This window comes from Lagopus leucura, unplaced genomic scaffold (assembly GCF_019238085.1).
Source record: "Lagopus leucura isolate 7727_CA_CO unplaced genomic scaffold, USGS_WTPT01 Super-Scaffold_100034, whole genome shotgun sequence".
Taxonomy (NCBI): domain Eukaryota; kingdom Metazoa; phylum Chordata; class Aves; order Galliformes; family Phasianidae; genus Lagopus; species Lagopus leucura.
In genome coordinates, this window is record NW_024962283.1 from 3,699,383 (window position 1) to 3,723,800 (window position 24,418).

At 42.5% G+C, this 24,418-nt stretch overlaps 1 protein-coding gene across 5 annotated transcripts in view; it reads right to left on the reverse strand.

Annotated features, from left to right (window-relative positions):
* Positions 1–24,418, reverse strand: part of ARHGEF12 (Rho guanine nucleotide exchange factor 12) — a 64,081-nt gene that overhangs the window by 10,175 nt on the left and 29,488 nt on the right. For 3 of the 5 annotated variants that reach the window (XM_042882228.1, XM_042882226.1, XM_042882230.1), the window contains 27 exons: positions 21,172–21,270; positions 20,651–20,700; positions 19,864–19,921; positions 19,112–19,290; positions 18,503–18,580; positions 17,749–17,868; positions 17,118–17,252; positions 15,830–15,901; positions 14,996–15,088; positions 14,298–14,408; positions 13,707–13,805; positions 13,043–13,085; positions 12,544–12,649; positions 11,584–11,721; positions 11,034–11,066; positions 10,276–10,393; positions 8,985–9,090; positions 8,521–8,733; positions 7,942–8,071; positions 7,821–7,856; positions 7,077–7,231; positions 6,274–6,420; positions 5,426–5,511; positions 3,680–3,805; positions 2,849–2,963; positions 448–548; positions 103–180 (listed from right to left, as the gene is read on the reverse strand). In XM_042882228.1, the coding sequence (XP_042738162.1) occupies positions 103–180; positions 448–548; positions 2,849–2,963; positions 3,680–3,805; positions 5,426–5,511; positions 6,274–6,420; positions 7,077–7,231; positions 7,821–7,856; positions 7,942–8,071; positions 8,521–8,733; positions 8,985–9,090; positions 10,276–10,393; positions 11,034–11,066; positions 11,584–11,721; positions 12,544–12,649; positions 13,043–13,085; positions 13,707–13,805; positions 14,298–14,408; positions 14,996–15,088; positions 15,830–15,901; positions 17,118–17,252; positions 17,749–17,868; positions 18,503–18,580; positions 19,112–19,290; positions 19,864–19,921; positions 20,651–20,700; positions 21,172–21,270 (2,825 nt within the window). The remainder of the gene's footprint in view (positions 1–102; positions 181–447; positions 549–2,848; positions 2,964–3,679; positions 3,806–5,425; positions 5,512–6,273; positions 6,421–7,076; positions 7,232–7,820; positions 7,857–7,941; positions 8,072–8,520; positions 8,734–8,984; positions 9,091–10,275; positions 10,394–11,033; positions 11,067–11,583; positions 11,722–12,543; positions 12,650–13,042; positions 13,086–13,706; positions 13,806–14,297; positions 14,409–14,995; positions 15,089–15,829; positions 15,902–17,117; positions 17,253–17,748; positions 17,869–18,502; positions 18,581–19,111; positions 19,291–19,863; positions 19,922–20,650; positions 20,701–21,171; positions 21,271–24,418) is intronic. The other 2 variants (XM_042882229.1, XM_042882227.1) reach the window with 1 other exon arrangement.

The window sequence follows — 24,418 nt, forward strand, 5'->3', positions numbered from 1 at the left end:
TCCAAGATTGCACATCTGAAGATGGAATAGGAAGAGCCACAAACAGAGCAACGGTGCTGCAATCAGGACGCACAGAGCAATTGCTTCAGTGCTGCCACTTACCCTGAACTCATCCATCATGGGATCCTCAGACTGCTTTAAGTAGGACAGGTCGAGACGACGCTGATAATCTTCCAGATGCTGCAAAAAAAAAACAACAACCCACAACAAACCATTGAAAATGGTGACTTTGATTATCAGAACTCTAATTAGAGTCAGAGAGCAGGCAGTCACAAGTTCCCACATGCCTGGGATTCCTGTTCTCACAGCAGTACTCGTGCCACAGAGCACCTTTAAGCACAATACACGGTCACTTGTGCACAGATTCCAGCCATGTTGCACAGCTTGCTTCCCTTCACCTCCCTCTCCTCACCCTGACCATTGGTGTTAACCCAGCTCGGCTCCCACCTGCTTGTTCTCTGATTCCTTAACAGCCTGGTTCACGTGGTTAAGGATCTGACGGCAGTGATCTGCTGCTTTCTTCACTTTCTCCTTCTCTTCAGGCAGTTCTGCAAGAGAACAGGGAAATGCAATCACTCTCTCTGATAAAGGATGAAGAGGGCACAAATGTCGTGCTGCTTGCTGACCGCAAACAGGTTCCAAAAACATCCTCCTGCTACAGCAACAGCATGCAGCAGTTCCCTTTCCAGCCAGTCTCTAGATCATACAGACAGACACAGGTGAGCCCCATCAATTCTCACCAGCACAAGCCACATTATGCATGTAGTTAACTGGCAAATAAACAAGTTCATCAGGGGTAATGGAGTGTCACACGCTTTCTTAATTATGATTAGAGTGACTTGTAAATACAGTATATTTTTTGCAAGTAATGAAATTACACTGCAACAGTTATCTGCTAGTAAACTTGAAAAGGCATTTCATGGTCTTATGAGTCCTCTTTGTCTGTTACACTGGAAATGACTTTCAGTGTGGCACACAGCAGCTGAACTCAAACCTCTGCAAGAACAGGTAATGTTCTGCAGTGCTGTACAGATGTGACAGCTGATGAGAGCTGCACCAGGACTCTGTTGGCCTCTATCATGTGGGACGATGCTTTTTTCCCAAGTTCAAACTGCTTCTTCAAGTTCTTATTAATATCATACGAATGGCCTTCCAGTTTTTTATATGAAGTTGATTTTATATCAGACTTTCGGGGCGTAGGTGAGATGGAAATCTAAGCACTCTTTCTTCCCTCACCTACTGGGAATTCTGAACAAATTCTATGGAGAACTGATCAGAACAGCACAACCCTTTGGTCGATAACATGGAAATCCTGACCTTAAAAGAAAACAATCAATTTGTTCTGCATTATCTGCTCTTTGTTCCCTTCTTCAGAAACATGTCGATTTGCATCAGCCTCAGCACTGCATGATTTTTGCTTAGACTTTGTGATACTTTCTTTTCTTCCTTGCTCAGAACTGTCCTACATCCATCCATGCTCGTTTAAGTAACTGCATAACTTGATGAGTTTTTATGAGATTCTTCGTTCTCCATATTTTTATGCTGGCAATGGACGACCAGGGATTTCTGTTATTGGAAGATCTTATTCTTTTTCTCTCTCTCAAGTGCATCTACATGGAAATTGGAATTCATTTAAATGTGCTTTCTCTTAATAGCCTGATTAGCTATCTTGGTGTGCTAAAGAAGAAAGTAAAAATATGTTTTTCAGAGCATATTTATTACTGAAAATCAATTTACTGAAACAAATGAAGTATCATCTTCAGTGATTGAATTCTTTCCAGTTATTTCCTCCAAAACTGTAGAAAGGTGTTAAACATGCCTACAAAATTACAGAAAGAACAAGCATGCTAATGACTGCTCAAAAACAGCAGCACAGAGGCAAGCTGCCTCTCTGTCAGCTCAAGTTTCAGTTTATCAGAACATGAATAAGGAGGAGTTAAATGATGCTCGCTCTTTTTCCTGTTTGTCTCCTGAATGTAATTCCAGCTACTGCACTGCTGTGTACTCACACAGCATCAGGACTGTGAGGGCACAGAGGAAACATTTCCTTCAGTTTGGTTGTCACAATGACTGAAAACAGGTAATAATGATAACAGCGTAAAATTAAGCAGCAGCCCAAGAACTGGAGGAAGGGAAGAAGACTGTCAGGAATTCCAGTTCTCTTTTTCAGAAACCATCAGCAAATCAAAGTGCTTTTGTCAGTAATTTCATGAGCAGAGTGGTTTTATCTTCAAAACTTCAGCTTCCACCCCTCGAACTTGTCAAGACCACGTTTAAATGATTACATGTATAACCCAACACAGACTGCCATTCACCTATCCCAAACTAAATCCCCCTGCCCTTCTTATTTTAGCTGGCCCTGCTGGGAGGTTATCAGCATGCAGATGGCTTTTACTGGGTTGTACCAGGTTGGATATTCACAAAAAATGGACTGTTGGGAAGAGTGGTAGAAGAGGCAGCTCTGGGAAATGGTGGAATCATCATCTTTGGAGGTGTTCAAGAAACATGGAGATGTGGCACTGAGGGACACGGTTAGTGGGCATGGTGGGGAGGGGTTAATGGTTGGATTGGATGATCTTAGAGGTCTTTTCCAACTTTAATGATTCTGTTCTGTTTTTCAGGAGAAGAAACGTGAGTTCAATCGAGAAAAAAGACTGGATTTTTTAATTCTACATATTTTGAAAGAATTTATTTAACCTGTCCTCCCGTGAGGAAGGCAGCAATGACATCACAGCGGTGACCTGTAAAATTCAACTGTACTTCAGTCCATGCAATGAAATCACATTTGCTTAGCAAACCTGCTGAGACACAAGCACCAACCACTGGCTACCTGGTGGAAATGCTTTACCTGTGTACTTTGCAATGTTATCCAGCAGAAGGGGGTACTTTGTCAGTCTCTGCATCTCTGTTGGAATGATATCCTTCAGCTGCAGGCGGCGACACAGGGGATTACTCTCAGCATCCTAAAATTAAACAGCACAATAAGTACGTTTGTCATTTTTATTAAGAGTATAATTACCTGAATGTGTAACATCTATTCATCACGTAAACGTCTATTACTTCACCTTCTGGTAATTAAATACAAGACAAGAAATGCCAAGATCTATCATTCAGACAATACATCCCTTCTCGATTTGCAATTACGTACAGGAAGGGCTCACAAAGCAGTGGCTTCCTTCCCTCATCACTGCACAGAGGCCTGGCAGCACCTCCAATCAATCTCAGTCACTGCCACACAGGGAAGATATCAGTTTAGCTCTTCATGCTATAGCAAAACTACAGTACATTTTTCAAAACAACGTCAACCTTTGTATTACTGCAGTTCTTCCCAGCTGGTGGTAATGAAGATAATGTTCTCCCCTCCAAATGCCAGAAGTATTCAAGCCCCTTTCCTGGTGGGCAGAATAGGTTTACAGTATCTGTCTTCTGACTTTGGCATGTCTCATAATTGCACTGCTATAAGCAGTTTTTCCTCACAGAAGTACTCATCCTTGGGAAACAGCCACCCAAGTGAGATGCGATGCTGCCTGGGGCAGCATGTGCTTTCCTTCATTCCAGCAAGACATTGTGTATGGCAATCTGAAGACAATGTGAAGTGCAATCTCATTAACTGTAACGACTTAATCTAAAGCCCTTCACTATCCCACACCAGCAGCTCAAACCCTTGCATAAAATTCACCTGCACGAAAGTCTGGAAACGAGAGTCTTTCTTCTGGCGGGACTTTATGACCTCTAGAGCAAAGGGCTGGTTACTGCAGAACGTGGCAGTGGCATGTTTCAGCTTCTCCTCTGCTGCTCCACTGAACTGTGCCAGAAAGTCACGAAAGCCAAAAATTAGACAGACCCAACTTCAGCACGAGCTGCTGTCAACAGACATCAAGCCATGTAGCACCACTGCTCTCAGAAGGGAAGGGAGGAATAGTAGCAAAAGAAGGGGGGAAGATGGGAGGAAGAGGGGGGACCTACAACAATCATCAAAGCACGTTACTGATGGCATTATCCAAATGGCCCTTTAATGCAGACAGCCTGGAGACATCAACCACCTTGCTAGGAAGTCTAACGCCCAGCCTGAACCTCCCCTGGCACAGCTTTCTGCCATTCACTTGTGTTCTGTATCTGAGAAGTTACTTCCACGGAATACATCATTTTAAACATTCTGTTTTTAAGCCTTTGTTTGTCCAGCCTATTTAGAAGCCCTGCTATGTGTAAACCCAACATCTCTCCTGTCACCACTCCCAGCATTTCCAGTTCTCTCCACAAATGCAGATTCAGGGAGAGAATACAGTCCCCCACTGTTAGCTGCAAGAGAAGTGCAAAAACAGCATTCGGATGAATGACCAGTGACTATTTACCAGACTCTGGTCAGCAAAGCCAAGACCAAAGGTCCTGTTTCTTCAGGATTAGCCATGCTTAAAGACAAGAAGAGAACAGAAATATGGCTAGGGAAAACGACAGCCACGAGCAGAGCTGAGAAATGTGCTGCAGATGACAGACAGATAGACTATCATTGCCATCCTTCCCATTCCTACTGCCCAACTTGTGATGCAGCAAAAGCAACTCCTGAAAATACTCTGGAGAATGAGATTCTAGTTTGATTTTTGTGTTTTAGCCACTTAACCAGACACCAGCCATGGAACGATCACACTTGTAAGGTCTAGCTTGCTTTAACTTGTTCAAAAACGAATGCACAAGCTATTTTTTTGCTTTTCACAACACACAGGGGAGAACTAAAAGAGGTTTTTCACTACCAGCCACATCTGATTTTCATTTTCCTCCCCTTTTTTCTGGGATATGAGACAAACGGCAGGATTACAAAAATATAAATCACAAGAGACTTCTGCATGAACATCTGAAAAGAATAAGCAGATCAATCTTCAATCCCATATTAAGTAGGCTTGAAAACAAACAACAAAACAGGAGACTCCCAGGAGAGACTGAAAAAACCAAAGAGATTCTCACTCCTGCTCCCATCGTTTGGATCTCATCTTTGAAGCAAAGCCTGCAACAGCTCTACAGATTTGAAGAGGCTCAGCTATGCAAACTCTACGACTGGAAATCATGATTTTAAAATATCTTTAACTGCACCAAAGGTGACGTAAGGCTTATTTCAATATTACTGCAGTAAATTGTGCTACTACATTTCTCAAAATCCTGCTCTCATTTTACGTCTCCAAAACTATGTTTCTATTTTACCAATGCACTGAAAGAAATGTTTTCTTCTTCTTTTCTCCTACCTCCTGTCAAATGAAAATCCTTTGATTGTTTCTGCTTTTCTCTAAACCTCTTTCCCTAGCTCTTTGTTGGCTCCACACAAATAACTGCTCTCAGACCTTCAATTCCCATTAGCTGGGAATTACCTTCATTAGCCTCTGACACCATAGGTCACTTTCTGAAACACATTTTCGAGAATAAAAATGGAATTTACCCAAGAAAGCAAATCCTCCCCAATTTGGTCAATAACAGAAGTCTCATTCCTTTTCCGGACCGCTTTCATCTGATCATTCAATGCCACTTAGAAAAAAAGAAAAAAGAAAATTTTATTAATACCATTTGCATGCTTAATTTTCCTTACTTTCCATTTCTTTTAAAATAAAACTTCTTCTAAGAAAGCACCAAACATTGAAAAGGTGTCCTGCAATGTAATGAATTCAGCAGTACCTAAAAAATGTTACATCCCTCCTTCGCACTTCTATCTCTCCTGTGTTTCAATGACCTCCAAGAACCTTTCCAGTCTTGTCTTTTCTGAGGCTCAGTATCACTGACCTTTTAAAAACCCAGGGCTCATGCAGAACACACTTCAAGCCACCTGCCTAAACAACTGCCTTTACAACTGATTATTCAGTGACAGAGCAGAAACTGTGATTCTGAGCAGTCCTTCCTCCAAACAATTAGGAAGGGTGACCCTTCAAAGCCACCTGCAAGACATCAATCCTCCCATGGCTTTTTCATGTTTTCCTCATCGACAGCTGTAACTTTCTGAGCATTACCCTACAAAGAGTATTCATTCAAAGCACTGCTGTTTTCATCAAACTTGAATGAGCACAAGAGTCTGTATACGCTGATAAAAAAAGCAAGCATCTGAACTACTGAGCACATGTGATCTTCATCAGAACATCTTTGCAAATCAGAAAGGAGAAAACTGTGTGTGGAGGGGAGAAGTGCTGTGTGAGGCTGCCTCTTGGTTCAAGGTACCTGCATCAATTTTTCTCAGGTATTTGAAGCCTGAATTCCAGCTCAGACTGCGAAGCCAAGAAGCACCTCAGCCACTCTTACCATGAAGCCCCAGGATATCCTCCAGGTTTGAAAAGATCTTCTTTTTGTCACTGGAGTTGAGGATCCCTTCCCGGGTGACACGCTGGTAGAAAACGTTATGCAGAACCTTCAGGGTGCGGACATGAGCTCTCTCAGTGTAAAACAGCTCTGCAGAGAGAGAAGAAGGCAGGACTGTAACTGCTGACTTCAAGATGTGACAACGCGGACTCAAACGTGAACCAAATACAAGTCGGAAGTATGAACTTGCAAACATCTCCCTCATCTACATTCCATATTCCAGGCTGCTCCACAAAGGTGCCACACTCTACTATGCTTCCATGTTTCAAGAAACAGAGAAGTCAGTTGATTCATGACTCAGTTTACCCTACACAAACAGTGAGCTCCTAGGGGCTGGTATTGGCTGCTCAGATTGCTCTGCAGGATTGCAACACCTGAAATTAAAATGAAGTTTTGAAGATGAAGTTTGACAATGGCTGCACTGTGGGTGTTTTCCAGCTGCCTAGACAGCGCCTCTCACTTTCCTTTACAGAACATGATACTGCAAACTGGTTCTTCAGTGTCAAAACACTGAAATATTAATTATTTCTCCCCTAAGGACAGGATCAGTCTCATCCCTGAACACTTCTCAGTAGCAAATATGAGTTTCACAAACATGAACTCCTCAAGCCCAAAGCAACACATGGCACCACACCGGACAGATTGGCGACAAAAGACCTTGTTTTAGATTTTAACAGCTCTAAAGCTCTGCAGGACAAGATTTCAGCTTTCTGTTTGGTAGGATAGGAAAAAAATATCCATCTTACCATTAATCACTTCTTGCCTCTTGATCTCATAGGGTTTCAGCCCCATCAACACTTCTCGGCTCACAAGCTGCTGCCAGTTGGGAGGGTCTGTGTCCATGTCAAAGTCATACAGCTCATCCTCACTTTGCACATCTGCAAAACCAACGCTGTCCATCCTAATGGGAAAAATATGCCACATCACTCCCATTTCAGGCATGGATACAAGGAAGAAAGAAGAGAAAAATCGAGGCACACACAGCAGTTGTAAAGCATTACACAAATAAGCTGTTCCATGTCTGAAACTACGAGAATGTTTTGCAAGTTTGCCCTTTGCAGAACAACTAGGAGTGAATATCTGTTCCTGCAGTGTATTTATAAATCTCCTCCCAGTGTTAGAGAAAAATAATTTGCTTAGGGTCAAATAGCAAGTCAGAGAAAGGACAAGTCACTATTGCTTTGCAGATACACAGCTAACATTTAAAAAGAAAACCCGAGCATCTCAATTCCATCACCCATCAATTCCAATCAGCAGATGTAGCACTTACTGTCTTTCACTCATTGATCAAAGGGTTTATCTGCATACGATCTGCTCCACCTGTCCTATGCACAGGTGTTCCATTTCATCCATATGTTACTTAAGAACAGGAAAAGATCACACAAGCAATTGTACTGGCTCAGAACAACGAACACTGCTGCATTCTGCTTCATAACCAATGAAAATGTCACTCAAATCAATTAAGTTGAAACAGTTTCAAGCACACTTACTTGCGAAAAGGCTTTGGTGTCCCCATGTCGACCACTCTGCAAAGAAAGAAAGGAAGTATGAGGGAACCATTGCTCACAGCTGTGCTACAGCCACTGCCACATCCTGGGGCACCACGGTTACCTCTCTGACTCTCCCTCCTCCTCTGGCAAGTTTTCCAAGGGAGATGGGAATTCAAAAGTAGTGTTGGGTGTGCGGGGTGTGCCATCCACACACTCATTAGCAGGTGGGGCTTCTCCTGTCTGCTTCGAGCCTGAGAGGGAATGAACAAGAAACGTCAAAAATCCTATCAAACTGGAGTACATTAGAGTATATCTTCACAACCTCTTCACAGCCTCTTCATTCACAGCCTCATTCCAACTCAGAGCTAGAAATGAATTTGTAAGCTTGGTAAGAATAATCTCAATTAGATATGTTTCCAGGCAACACTGATTTGTGCAGCAGGCACCTCAGGCTGTCTTTTTACCACTGGATGATCCAACAACACCATGACAAAAGCCACCAGACAGTAATTTTTGGCCACGGTAAGATCTCCTGACTTGATCAAGGATCAAGTCTGAAAAGATGACCGAGCACTCAGGAAGATTATGTGACATAAACACATCTTCATTGCTCAGGTCCCCTGCATTAGAGGCATCCTTTCCGTATTCCACTCCAAATACAACTTATAACAGAGTCCCTCTGCAACAGTATCATCCTAACCTGATTCACTGTCCTTGTTTCCCTCTGGAGATGAGAAAGGACCCACTGCCAACGGAGACATGGGGTTGGCAGGTGGGTATGGTGCATCTGTGCCATCGCTGGAGGACCCACTCTGGCGCACCTTGCCCGAATCTGGAGGCTCTGGGCTAACAGAAGGCACTGCAGGGATGTGCTTTTGGTGGCGCTGCTTCTGTATCTCCATGGCTCTGCCAACTAAACAAACACAGAGTTGTTACACGGCTGAAAGAGCTTTTACCTGCTCCCAACAGAATCGGAATCAGAATTATTTCAGGATACCTACATAAAATGCGTTTTTAAAGACAAAATTTAAAGAAGAAAATTCTGCTGAGTCTTTTTAGTGCTTTTTTGTGTGTGTGTGCATATTTTGTTTTCTTTTTAAAGACAGAGTCTGATCGGTTTTCAAGCTCATACTTGGGGTGCACACATTTCCTTGTCTGACATACTTGCACTGCTGTCATGTCGGCTCGGTCTCCTCGGTGGACCCAAGAGATTAGGAAAGCCTCTCCTCTTTCCTTTTTCATCTCCTTCTTTCTCTTTCTTGATGCTTTGCTGCAATAATACAGAGGACAGAAGAGCAAAGCAAACAGGTAACTCATTTTTTCACATTCAGTTGTTTACTGAATTAATGACTAATTATTTCAGATAGCAGCAGCAGTTTGGTACAAGTTCATTTGTATCAACCTCTTCAGGGTTCAGCATCCTGCAGCTAACAGCCACAGAGAGCAGGAGCAGCTTATGAATAGTGTGTAACAGGGTTATAGCAGCAGGGAGTCACAGCATCCTCAAGATGCATCTGTTAAAAGCAAAAACTCACACCCTGGTTTTAACTTAGCAGCTAAGGAGCTAAAAAACACTCTCCTTCCTGGGGTAAGAGACACAGCCACAGCGACCAGCAGCGCCTTGTTTCTCTAAGGAACAACACCTCGTGACTCCAAAGCTCCACAACCATACAGATTCTAATCTGGGAAGGAGAAATACAACTTAGCATACCGCTTCAGAAGGGCTGCTAATGCTCCATCTAACCTTTTCACACTGTCAGTGCAGAACTGCTTATGACAGCCCTAACATTTCAAAGGAAGGTGGAATGCTGATGAAAATATACAGTTACTGAGACCAGACACATCCCCATACTGTGAGAGATGACAGCAGAGATGGAGTTTGGGTGAGAGAACTCATTCTTAGGCAAGTTTCTTAAGGCAAAAATTGAACTATACTGATCAATTGCCCGAATGCATGTATCTGAAAACATATGTAACATATGTATCAAGGGTAGATAATGGCAGGACAAGGGGAAATGGATTTAAGTTGAGGGAGGGAAGATTTAGGTTGGATGTCAGGGGAAGTTCTTTGCTGTAAGAACAGTGGGGTGCTGGAACAGCTGCCCAGAGAGGCTGTGATGCCCCGTCCATCCCTGGAGGTGTTCAAGGCCAGGTTGGATGGGGCCCTGGGCAGCCTGGGCTGGTATTAAATGGGGAGGTTGGTGGCCCTGCCTGTGGCAGGGGGTTGCAGATTCGTGATCCTTGAGGTCCCTTCCAACCCTGGCCATTCTGTGATTCTGTATAACCCAATCACAGCTGTTATGCTTTCTGTGCAGCTTGATAATCCTAGATGCTCTTGACACAATGCAGTAAAATCACACCAACTTCGTGGTATCATACAAAAGTATGTTTTGAGTTCTAATGAAGCATCCATGCTGGGCAGCTTTACACAAATGCACACTGGCTACAGCACTACTACCTTGATCTTTGGCAAGAAACCAATACGGCCACGCTTCTGCTCCAGGTTCCGAGCCTCTTTAGCTTTGACTCCCAGGTGCTTCATGTAAGTAAGAATCACATATTGTATGGTGGAGCTGTCAAATAAATACAAGGATGGAGGTTAAGGAGAAATGTACTGGGAAAAATCCATTTTGTTATCAACTAAACATTCAAACAATCAACTAATATTAGAATCTAATTTCTCATAAACAGAAGATGCAGTTTATAAAAGGTGTACCAGCCTGAGAGGTAAAGTTAAAATGTTACCAATTACACAGGTGTAAACTCATAGATTAGGCACATATCTGAAGACAGATCATGGTTTAGAGTTACACTGAAAATCAGTACAGTAAGAGGTCTGGTTGCTGTAAGAACAGTAAAAGCTAACAGGCTGGTTGCAGGGTGTCAGATAAACCAAATGGGGCACAGCATGCACAGATAATGAACGTCAGACTGGATTAAAACAACCACAGAACAAAACCAAAAGACACAGATGAACTCTCGGCAACTTTTTCTGGTAGGAGTCAAAGACAATGAACTTCAGAACCAGGAGAGTTTGAAAACAAGGGGCTGATGCTCCAAATCGGAGATCATTATGCCAGCAGATTCAGAAAGGGAGAGTCTGGAGTTACAGCCAGCAGAGGGCTGTCTTGTTTTGCTCAGCAGAAGACAGGGTCAGCAGAACCAGCATCAGCAACCGAGTTCTCATTTCTAGGACCACACAACTTTTATTACCTCTTGTCTTCCTCCAAAGGCTGAGATGTCATCCTATGTAAAAATGTAAAAGTAAATGAGAATGTAAAAAAAGAAACTCAATTAGCAATTAATACCCAGTCACATCTACCCAGAGTGTCAGCTCTTATGTTCAAAGTGTCCTTTCCAATATAAAAAAGCCCCAGAAAAAAAGAAAAGTTAAACAAAAATGAAGGGTCAGTTGGGAAAATTGGGTTCATATCAAAATGAAAGACAAACGAGGTTCTGAAACTACCTGCTTCTACAGCCCAAGTGAAGAACTCAGATCAAACAATACACAGGACAACAATGGAAGCAGTGCCACTCCTATTTGAGCAGTAGCCTCCTTGAAAAGATATAAGGACTTTAAATAACTACTGCCTTACTTTTAGCTATAATTACTCAGAGACATTAGCAGCAAAACAGGGAAGTAATGCGAAAGTACTGGTTAACAAATCACTTCTGTGGTAGCTCCTAACTCTTTTGCTCTGCACTTGTCAGGTTCAGGATGAAACCATCTTCACCTCACTCAATTACACTTGCCAATACTCACAGGACTTCCTCAATCTTGGCAATAATCTGTTCTGCACATGCTCTTTCCTTCTCCACCGCGTTCCGGTCACGAACCCTTTCTGCATCCAACTTGGTCAACTCTCCCTCTGCCAGGGTCAACCCCATGCTACGTTTCTGCCTGAAATACAGAGAGAAGAAAGAATCACTTCAAAATAAATACTGACCTGTAACAAGAGAAAGCAACCTCCTGACATTCAGAAGGCCAAAAAGGTTGCCTTATTGGTTTTCGGCATTTCTCTACAGCATTTGCAATCACTGTAAAACAGAGCTAAGATGGCCTTCACAGGGGTAACATTTTACAGCATTTATCAAGAGAAGTAGCTATGGCAATGACCAGAAGTGGGCATTCTTTTTGCAGCATCCAAGGTTATATACTTGAAGCATAGACTTGAATACTTTCAGCTATGAAGACGACAATTACTGAACAGATTATCTTGAGATGGTCTCTCACACTAGCACAGAATGCTCATGACTGCACATAAAAGGACTTATCAGTTACCAAATTACATGATTTGTAGATGACAGTTCTCTAAAGTGGATTATTTCTTGTCTAAAGGGGAGTAAAAATAAAAAATGATATACATTGATTAAAAATACAGTGTCTCTGTTCAATGCAGAGGGATTGGACTCGATGACCTTTAAAGGTCTCTTCCAACTCAAATGATTCTACAATTCTAAGAAAGATTTATGTAACACCATTAAGCAACAATATTCTAAAAGTGGCTCCAATAACTTTTAGAATAAAGAATCCAGTCTTTGATACTGATCTTGCAACTGACTACATGCAGCACGGTGTCAAAAGACACTCAGAGGTTGGTCAGAGTGAGCCTTCTCTCCAGTGCTATCTTCCTATTCAGTCCAAGACAAATGTTCCTTGAGTTTGGAATTCCTTCTTATCAGGCATGAATTAAACAAAAACTGTACAGGCAACTGCTGTTACCTGAAATCTTCCAGATTCCTCTGAACTTCTGGACAGACTTTATCTTGCATAGTTTGTATATAGTGGCGATGAAGCTCTTCAGGAATGAGTTCTGGCCTTCTTTTCTCTGTAAGTCAGAAGAGAAAGTTAACAGATTATTCTTTCCAGAAGAGAAATAGTTCACACTACCTTAGAATAAAGTCATTCATACACAACTTAAACCATCCAAGAATTCCCTTTTGCCTTCCACTTATTGATAATATGAATTTCAGTGCATTAAGCATAAATAGCTTTGGTCACATCCAGCATTAGACCAAAAGATACACTTGCCAACATGGCCACTTCTTCCCACTACCAATGCATCTATCAGAGCATGCACCACGTCCAAAACAAGAATTTGTTCTGTCTCTCCCTGTAAACACACAGTACTGTACATCTGAAGCAACCCCACGGTTATTTGCTGGGACTGCCTCAAACAGCAGGAGCTGAAAAGCAGAATTCCAAGGCAGGAGTGCCTTACCTAGATCTACAGAGATTTCATCTGGTATTGGAACTTTAAGATTCTGCAAAAGAAAAGGAACATTGGAGGAATACATCTAACAAGCAGCACCCCAATAAAATGCACAATACAAAGTGCATAATACAATGCCCTTCAAACCCCAAATCATATAACCTGAACAGCTGAACATATTCAGGATGGAAACCTCCCCCCTATGATACACACAGACACACACACACATATATAAAATGTAATACACAAGGATGACCTCATCTAAGCAGGTGATCATAGCCTCTGCAACACAACATGGTAGTCTGAGATGAGATGGTAAAGAGGTTTCTCAGGCACATGAAATTGCCTGACCTTGACAACAGACACATCAATACACACAGCAGATATTAACTAAAATGCAGTGTATGACAATTGAAGCTAGATTGCACGTAACCAAATTATTTTTCCTACCAGATAATGCATTTCCTGTGATTTATACAACTACCAGGCAGCTGGGGCTATTTGGCATTTATTTTACTTTATTCAATGGTAATATTTTAAACAACACAGTAAAATCCTTTTGATTCTTGAAGGCTTGACTAACTCCTTAGTTTTTTCCACTTCAGAGAGCAAAGAAAGGTAAAAGTCAACTTTCTAAATATGCCTGAAAACAAAGGAAAGGTCTGGAACCTACTGCAGCTCTGTCCAAGAAGAACTGGTAAAACTCCAGGAAGACACGCCGAGTCTCCTTCGCATTGGTCTGCTTGTACAAGTCTGAGTAAAGGTAGCACAACTGTGGGAAACAGGAGGAGAAGTAATTTAGAGATACTACAACAACTCTTCTAACACCCCTAACTCAAACCTTTCTTCACTGTCACGCAAAGAATTCAGCACTGTTGATTTGCAAGCCCTCCTAGCTATCTTCAGCCGACCACAGGTAGCCTCAGCTGGTCAGCTATGCTGCCCCAGAATCAGTGCAGGAGAAGGAAAAACACAGGGATCAGGCTACACAACTCAGAACTAAGGGACAGAGACCATTCCCACTACCTTAGGCTGAAATTAAATGCTTTCAGAGCTAAATATTTGTTTGTAAATAGCTGAATGCTCTAGAGACAGTTCTCTTCATTCTTCTCTTCCTTTATCTGACATAAGCTCATGCCTGCTGAAGATCTGTATTTCTCTCCTTTCCAATCCAGCTATGTTGTTGGTAATGCTACACAAGAATAAGGAGATCCTGACACACACTACAAATTTTGGCCAGGGAAACAATTCTAGAACATCCTACCAATGCTGCAGGGTCAAACTGGGACACCACATGGTGCAGAAGAACAGCCAGGTGAGCTGGGCGAGACTTCAGGAGCTCAATGTTTTGGAAACAACTGCATTGTCCATTTATCTGTGGGGATACATGGAAACTGTTTGAATTATTCAAGAAAGCTACTGTGCAAAACAAAAACAAGAAGCTTCTTCCAACAGCTTAGCACTTCATTTGTTGAATTGAAATGAAAACTGATCAATTCCAGAACCTCCACAGTATCATTGCAGTATCCCAGGAAGGGCTTACAATGACAACACACCTTTTAAACACATCTCTCAACACTGAATATAATGTAATGAAATACAACTCAGAACACAGGAGAGCTAAAGTACCTCAGAATGAATATGTCAAAAGCCATGTGAGCTACACTGCTGTGACCACAGCGCAGAACAGTTAGAAGAAACTTAATAAGCAAAAGGAAACTAAATAAAGCAAATAAAACTTCAAGCCTTCTTGAAATTCAAGAAGAGTAACAGAAATAAAGACAAAAATCCCCAGGTGTTACCATTTGGCACAATCAGTGGTAAGAGGAATCACATGCCCTAATTCTTAATTGAACACGAGAACAGTTCAATAAAACTAAGTCATGGAACACTTGCAATTAAAGCACAGAAAGACTAGTCAACGTGGGAAGAAGAATGGCTGAGGCTGCAAGTCATTCCCACCTGCTCCTGCTCAGTGTCAAAGTCATCATCCTCTGCTCCAATGATCTGTGGTCCCACACGGGATGAAGGACTTCCAATGCTGGACTGAGAATCCTGGGGTGAGTCAGGAGTGGGAGAAGGGAAGGAAGAGAAGTGCACTGCAGTTACTCCCTTGGAACAGTAATCTTTCTTCACCCAGTCAAAGATACTGCTATCAGTTTAATCCTCCTCAAATTTCAATGGAAACCCAAGTGCCTTCATTCAACCTCGTACAAGCTTAGGGTTGCAAGATTCCTTTCAGCATAGTTCTCCCAAATTGGAAGCATTCAGAAATGTCAAAGCAGATGACTCAAAACCAATTGCATCATCTACAAATTTCTGAGCACACTAAGCATGCAGCATATGACAAATGTCAGCTTAGTATAAATGGAGAAATATGACTTTAGAAAATCATGTAAGATGAGGGAAAAATACTTCAGAAGTCATCCTAAGGAAAACAACAGCGCTTCCAACCACGTTCCATTTCTATCTGCTCTGAAGGCCATAATGATCTAAAGAAAAAACACTGCTCTTCATTTAGTGTTGAATTCAGGGAATAAAACATGCACAACAGCTTTAGCCCTTTTAGGTCCAGCTGTTTTACTGCTGATTATCTATTTCTTGTCTCTAAATGGGCCCGCTCTTAAGCTCCATAAACATTTATTCAGCTAATTAACATTCCCTGCACAACTTTAATCGCGTTTCATTTTCTAATGCAAAGTTTATGGGTGCTTCATCTAAAAAGAAAGGAAAAAACCAAGCCAAATGGGACTATCACAGGCGACGCTGTTGTGATTCTTTATGCTTTGGACTCACAGTATCTTGAACCTCAGTCTTCTCTGGGCTCTCATCCAGATAAACCCGCTCCTTCAGGCCACTGCGAGGACTCTGGTAAAAAAGGAAGTTCAGTTCTGGTGAGTAACAGCAAATCCAGGAAAATGAGAACAGCACAGTACGTTTTTCAGCCACGACAGATAAATGTTTTCCTTTCTCTCAGAGCGAATTGCTAACCAGTTGAAGTACCAACAGGCAAACTGCACAGCTCCAAAACAACAACAAACAGCAACAAAAACATCCAACAAAACAGAACAACCCAATGGAGAAGGAGTTTTATTAAGAATGCTAGAAGCACTGAATAAAGGCAGAGCTGTAAAAATAAAACCTGCCAGTACACCTCTCCTTATCTTCCTCTTTGCTCTCTCCACCTTTTACAGCAGTTCATGTAGTACTCGTGCTGGTAGTTTCTCTGGCTAGCCCCTTTCCCATTTCCCAATATTTATTAGGAAGATAGCCAGGAATTCTGTTCTGTGTTTCTTATAAACAAACATGAGTGACACCTCTAACCAGATAAGGAATTGGCAGGGGAGTATTTTGAAATAGTCATCTGTGATGATCATCATAGCTCACGTTCTGGAGGTGCACCTGATCCATCTTCCTATCACTACCAACTACTAGCACAGATTTGGCTCCCACATCCTTAACTTAAGCAATAAGCTTAAGTCAAAGCCCAAGCACAGAGACTCAATTCCACTGCACTAATCAGACAGTGACTTAATTAAGGTTTAGGTGTTAAGGCACTCCAATAAGGAGACCATACGAGTACAGATTGATAACTGAAGAGAGAGCAGACTAGGAGCTTTTACTGTTGGCAATAATTGAAGCTTATTTGGTAGAAGTAAGGCTCTTCCTCACTTTCGTGGCAATGTGCCCAGTGACTGGATCTGAGTCACAGCTACCGTAATTGGAACATTAACGTGCTCTTAAAAAGATACTCTTAATTGGCCTCTCTCAATTTTGAGAAAGATGCTGTCATCCATCTTTCTTTGTCTGGTTACAGGGAGTGTGCCAGGAAAATCTAATCCTGGATAAGAACCCAAAACCCACACTATTGCTTTCCCAATCCCTAATGGAAAACCAGTGTAGTACGGTTCCTCAGGGAAATGTCTTTGGTGAGTACTTAAAAGCCTGTTCTAGTAACACACAGCCTTATTGAGACACAGCACCTATCTGTAATAGACAGAACATCACAAGCTTTAAAAATCTGCACAAGGAAAGCAAATCCAAGAGGTACAGAATCCCAACCACGGAGCTGTACAATACTCACATCAGCAATGTCACTGTTTGGTCGAGAGGGGCTGTCACTACTGTAATCCAGTTTGCTCAGAGCATCTCCACTCTCTGCCTCCACTTCACTGACCTGCAGCGATTCTGCCACAGACCTGGAGGACAAAACTCCATCCTGAAAAGATAAAGTGAGCTGTGAGCAGCACTGAGCCAGTAAAATATTTCAAGGGACAGTACTCCAACATTAGCTGTTTCAAAACCTGGAAAAAAAAGCTGTTTCAAAGCCTAACCCGTTTATAAAATCTTATTTATAAACCATTTATTAAACTTTCTTCACGTACCCAAAAGAGGTTGCAATGACCTTCTAAGAAAAGGTAACAGAAAATCATACCACGTTTTCATACAAACTAATACATTCCATAATTGGCACTTACTGCTTTAAAAGCAGTCCTTCACAGACTGTTTGGAAGCCCATTGTAGAGCACACTTCATACACTGACATTGCATTGTATTGCTTCTGCCAGCACAAGTCTCAACTCTAGAGGGTGCCATCTGCCTGTGCAAGCACCAAAGAGCATGGTAAAAAAAGCTCCTGCTTGCCCAGAACACCATCATCTCCCAAGAATTTTCAACCAGAACATATCACAGAGAAGCCTGACACATTTGGTTACCTGAGCACAGCCTGTGGCTTTGGACAGCTGCTCCTGCAGCTGAGTAATGTGCTTCTTTGTTTCCTGTATCTCTCTGAGCAGTCGTGAGCTGGAAGATCGGCTGTACTCTTCTTGCAGAGACTGAAAAGTAGTTTTATGAGGCTTCATCACTCAGGATCTCTTCGGTACCAGAGCTTACAACTACAGCCTACCACTAATCTTCATTCCACTTACACATCTTAAATAATATTCAGTACATTTGCACAACCTCTATAGATGCTATGGAACGTCTATTTTAAATAGCTCTCCTTTGTCCTGTGCCACATGACTGCAATCCAGAGATCTACTGAAATAATCACAACTGCAGTGAGGATACAGCTGAAGACCAGTAACTCAGCAGCACCAAGGAGCACTGTGCCAACTGTCGCTCCCAGAGAGAAATGACTCATGCTTAGTTTGAGTCACAGATGCTCACGTGTCCTAGGATTGGACCAGACTGACATATAAGTATGTTTCCACTTAAAGCACCCACTGCTGGTTGTTTTCCTACCCTGACAAGGATTGAAAACTACAGGGCTGATCAACAAGAGCAATTAGAGTCAGATCTCTGCACACAGAAGAGCTAGATGAAAACACAAGTCATGTTAAGGAATGCTACTGTCATGTTAAGAAGTCATGTTAAGAGAATGCTACTGAACATCAACAACCATTCCTTATAATTCAGCCCCTTCCCTTTCCAGCACCCCTCTTGAAGGCAAGCAACAAATTCCAATACCTGCAGCCGCTCCTGCTCTTTCTGTAGCATCTTTCTCAGAATCTCCACCTTCTGGTTGTGGACAATATTATTCTCCTCCTAGAAAATACAGAGGAATTAAGGGTTAGTTACAGAAAACGAAAAAAAAAGAAAGAAAAAAAAAAGAGAAGTGTCCGTGTATTCATTTGCTTTCATTTCCCTGTCACAAATCTGCACACCTTACAGTCCAATTCTTAACAGAAATATCATCACTGGATCAGACAGATAGCTCTGCCCATGGCAAGGGATGGAACCAGATGGTCCTTAGGTCCCTTACAACCTCAGCCTTTCTGTGACTCTGTGATCACATAATCTCACACCATGCAAACTGGAGCACATCTCAAAGCCAACCTAGGAGCAGAGTAACCTCTCAACTGCCCTTGCATTATCTCAGATGGGGCAGGATATGCACTTGCAACATGCTTTTCCCACGTGATTCAACGCCCACTGGGTGGCCAGGCAAATATTCTATTTCCAATTTGTGCAAGAAGCTCAAAACAATTCCTTTGAGGAAAAAAAACAAAATAATACATGACTACATTTTTTCCACTGCTAAATTGGTTCTCTGGAAAGAACACTTTAAAATCTTACCCCCATAAGCACCGGGCTAGTAATCCTTTCTGCATTTCCTGATGTGCCAGGCGAATGGGGTGATGTCATGATGGGAGACATATGCCCAAATGCTGCCAGATCCACTTCAGAATCAGCCAAGGGAATCTGGGGCGACCCCGGTGGGCGCCCCTGAACAGTGAGAGCTACATAGGAACCCGCTGCAGGGAGAACAGAAGTCGTATTTCAGACATACTTGCAGATTTCTAATTGCCATTTCCTCTCCCCTTTTGTGATAATCATTCTTAATGAAAGCACGCGGTGTAATTTCTAGTCTGCCAGGTTACATTTACAGTATACATACACTCATACCACAAAATAAACTGTGCTAGGGCAGAAAACACCGCTAACACTTTCTTCCAACCAAGAATTCACTTCCCTTGGAAATGCCAGTGCTCTGCACGCAACATAAAGCAATCTGCCTTAATGCTGCCTGAGCAGCTACAGCATTTCAGGTGAAATCAAAACAGGGGAAGATAGCAGGCAAGGTCTGGCAGTAACTTCAGATGCCAAACCAAGGAGAAACTGCAGAAGCAGCCACCCCACCTTTCACTTTACTGCCTGTTTTACACACACCTTTACCTCCCAGCACAGAGTCACTTATCTATGCAGTGACATGGACCTTGTCCGTGTACTCGATAGATAAATTAGACATTGGTCCTTTTAAATTCTGCCTTTCATGCTTTTTAAAGGAGCAAAGTGGAAAAATAAAATAGGAACATGCCTTTACTTACACTTGATCAGCTTTACCACCTCCAAATGGTTTGAGTGTGTTACAAGAGTGCCATTCACCTGGGGATATCAGAGGGAAGAGAAGAAAGCAAACTGTGTTTGGCTACAGCTTTCCAGACAAGGAAAATCTCCTTTGGGTACACACACATTACACAATAAGCAATGCAGCACAATGAGGAACAGTAATGTTTTCCCCCTTCTCTATTCCTCTGTCTTTCAAGAAACTAACGGATGAACAACTTCTCTCTGAGTTTGTTCAGTGAGCTCTACAAAAAGAAAACCACAGACACACACCAAAAGAAACAAGCAACCAAACGCAGAAGAGCAACCCACCAAAAGAAGATTTAGGGTAGTTAATTTTACTCATTAATTTACAGAACTGGGGTTCCAAACAAGTATGTCTGTGTCACAGCAGCAATAACAGCCATCATTTTGCAGCACTGACTTACAAAGTCCTTTTAGTTTATGGTTTAATCTGTAAGTCATTAGAGACTGAGAGATAAGTTTGTTCTGGGTACAGATCTACTCCTTTCCCCTACATTGCTGTTGGAACCTTGTAGGATGTTGGACTTGCATCAAGTCCTGAGATGAGAATGATCTCCATAACAAAACCAGCTTTCAGCAGTAGGCTTGCAGTGGTTAATGTCCCCAAAACAGGAAAACTTCTACCACTCCTCTCCCCCACAGGCAAAAGCAAACATCAGTGCAGAGACATCAGTGACTTTCTTTCAAGAAAAGAGCTCATTTGAGTGAAAGGATCAACTTCTCAGATGAGCTGAATGCCCTTACCTTGATAATTCTATCACCCGTTTGCACTCCAGCTCGCATGGCTGCTCCATCTAGAGAAGCAAGAAACCATTTAGTTCCAATTTCAATGTCACAGGAAACAGGAATGGTTTAAACACTTCTGTATTTCCATGAGAAGCTACTTCCCATTCCCACTCCAGCTTCCTCTTTTTTTAATCAGACTAAAATCTCTGAGTATCTAGACTGAAGAAGGTTCTCTTTCCACTCTGCAGTAGATACAAGCCGCAATCCCACCACGTCACCCTAATTCTTTATTTCCTTTCAAATGTGAGAGTCAGTTTGCAAATACATCAAGATGCTGAGAGAGGTGATTCACTGCATCCCAACAGTGCAACACCCTTTGTCCATGCACATCTGTTCCAAAGTTTCTGATGGCTACAGCCATCCCACCCACAAGGAAAGAATTTGGAGCTTTCTTCTCCAGCTCATGCACACGTTTCTTTGATTCACATGCAAACCCTCTAGGTTGCTCTCTGGTCAGCACATTTAACATGTCTGCTTACCTTCTTTGACAGACTGCACAAAGACTGGGTTGTCTCCACTGACTGTCAGCCCAAATCCATTTTCATCCCGTTGGATAACAACACACCGCTGAACAAGACCTGCATAAGAAAGGTGCAGAAAGGGCAGAAGAAAGAGAAAGAGAGAAATACAAAGAGACACAAGCTAGGCATCAGTCCAAAACCTTATCCTCCTAGATAATCACAGAGCACAGAGAGAAACTGGTACAAGACAACAGAGGGAAATATATATGACAGACAGAAACAGGGCAGCAGTCCAGAAACAGATAGGAATGTCAAGACAGGTCAAGCTTATTGCTTCAGTTCCACAGCACAGAGATGAACAACAGCAGAGATGCAGACAGCTTGGGCACATCGGGCACAACCTGAGGTAACAGCAGGTTGTAAAGAAGAGCAGCTATGTGCATGTACCAATGAGCACAATTTATCTCTGTGCAAACCAATGGCTCTTCAAAGCATGGCATTGGCTCATAACGTCCAGTACACCATCAACAACAATTTCTACATGCTACTTTAAAAAAAAAAATGCAAATAGGTCACAAATCTCTCACACCAACACCAATGGTTGTACTAACGCAGATGTACTGACCAGGAAAAGTTCTTCTGCAAAAATCTCAGCTCAGCTCCTTCTGTTCCAGGTGAGTGCAGACCCAGAGCAGGAGCATTGAGGAGTAACTCATGTTACTCATGCCACAGGTGCTACACTTCAGAAATCAAGACCCAGCCTCTCACTGAGCTATTTCTGATCTATGAATGGAGCCAAAATGTCAGCAGTTCTGAGTCTGAATCTGCTCCTCCTCCTGCTTGCTGTGTGACATCAAAGGAAAACTGTCTTTCTTACTGGAAATACTCAGTATAGTGTTATAGTGTGAACACAAACACTGTTGCAAAGACAGATGTACTCAGTAGGTGCAGCACTTTGAAAAAGCAAAGTGCAAGGTACGTCTGTTGTTCACCTGGAAGTGAAACAAGGGGAAAAAAAGGAGAAGGCAGCAGCCCCTGCACACTCACTGCAGAGCACTTCCCTGAGAGCATCTGCACGGCACCTACCACAAAGGAGCCTTTATCTGGAAGAACAACTTTAGAACTCTGCAAAATGCTTCAAGGACGTTGTTTTATTTACATAGCAGAAACCACTAGCTACTAAACATCACCTTCCTTCCAGCAGCCTGCTTTGCTGCTTCGCTTCTCAAGCCACGTCAGGCAACAAATTCTGCCACCAGCATCTTGAGACAGACTTGGATTTCTCTTCCACAATCAGATAGCAACTTGAAGCAACGTTTGGTGTGGCAGGAACAAAAGAAATTGGGACGACAGTCTTTGCTGGAATCATTTTGTAAGGAAAGAATTGTAAGAGTGCAAAGTCACCTCCATGTTTTAAATTGCTTTTGCATCAGTGTGGCTCTGCAGCAACTCCCAATGGAAATGAGGAGTCTCAAATGAAACACTGCCTACCCAGTCAGCCCTGTTCTCCTGGAGCGTGGCCCATGTGGAAGCAGTGTGGGAGTGGTGGAGAAGGTTGCACTGCAGCACTTCTACATCCACCTGATCCCAGTACCATACCCCAGTAATCCCCCTTCTGCTCAGAAAGTTGCAACAAATGTCACTACACACAGTGACGTACGATGAGCAGAGCAGAGATGGACGTAAAGTGAAAGCAGACAGGAGGAAGAAAAACCACCACCTTTCACACCCTCTTCATACACTTCAGTGAGAGAACATGCCTCTCCCTTTTGTACCTCCCATTTTTCTATATGACCAAGCTTCTTCGTCTCACTTCACAAGAATGATGCCCCAGGGTGGGGTGTGGGAAAGAGAACACATGCTATTTCATAAAAACAGCTCCTTTTAAACCCTGCTGCCAGACGTGCAGGTTTTATGAGTAAGACACTAACTAAGCTTTTGACTCATAAGAACTTTCCTTGCTTAAAGGCACAGCACAGCCCTGTGTACTCACTGCTCTGCCATGACAACTCTCTCTCCCAGAACCAATAACCCCTGGATCTTGCACTGATAAGCTTCTTCCTTGAATGAACCTGATGCCAAAGCAGAGGCAAAGCATTAGGGGATGCAACAAAAGCTGACCTGTCAGAGTATTAGTTAAGTCCCAGCAATAACCACGTTACACAGCTTCACAGCACAAGTCTCAGTCTTATCCAAGACCATCATTTAATTGGGCTCACACAAACCCAAACTATTCCAGTATTGCCATTTCCCTGTAGTTGTTCACTTATACCTGGATAAGAAGCAGCACTCAGCCCTTCTCTAGCACATTATGATGAGGCTCACATAGGCCAGCTGAGAAGCCATGCCTGAGAAAGACACACAGCACTCTTACAGAGATGTAAAGCACTACCTGGAAACAACTTCACCCACTTCAAGACAAGTCTGCCAGCTTGGAGCAGCAATGAAGAGCCCACGCAAGCAAGCAGTGATGGGTTTTCATTCACATTTCATTCATTTCTCACTTGTGCTGAACAGAAACTGAGCTGCTCGTTGTGTTCATTCTTACTGTGGTATCTCACTTTTTCCAGCTGAAGTTTAAGAAAAATTACAAGGTCAATGAACTCGTTGCTGACAGTGATCAAAATCAAAGCAGGAATGATCTTGTTCCCATATTTGCTTTCACACGACAATGTCTTGCAATGAGGAAACACCACTGTAACTATGTTTTAAGTAAAAATTAAATAAAAAATAAATAGATTTTCATATTTTGAGTAGATTCCTAAGATTCTATAAGAAAAAAAAAAAATATCTTTAAAATCCTTTTTCCTCGTCATGCATATTGCAGTTCCAGAAAGTTGCTGGGACCTCAAGCCAAGGGTGCAGCAAAGCAGCTCAGTGTGCACTGCAGTGAGATGCCTGAGACACGCAATGAAAGCAGCTAGGAACGAACAACCTCAGACAAAAAGGCATTACAGGGAAGAAGACCAACTCTTCAATAGGTGGCACTATTCCCTCTGGGACACTGCAGCCCCTCACAATGCAACTTCTGGGCAGCAGGAAGGCTGAAGTCCCAACTCCAAGGTCACAGCACAGTATGGTAAAAATGAGCATTTCAGGCAGTTTGGGCAGACACATTTCAACAGCCCACGAGCCTCCTTACTGCAGAGATCATTTACCATCTCTACAGATGCTAAACGTTTTGAAGCTATTCGATAAAACACCAAATTTCACCTTCCAAATAAATCAGGAACTGATACTGAAAACTTGACTCTCCAAAGAGCAG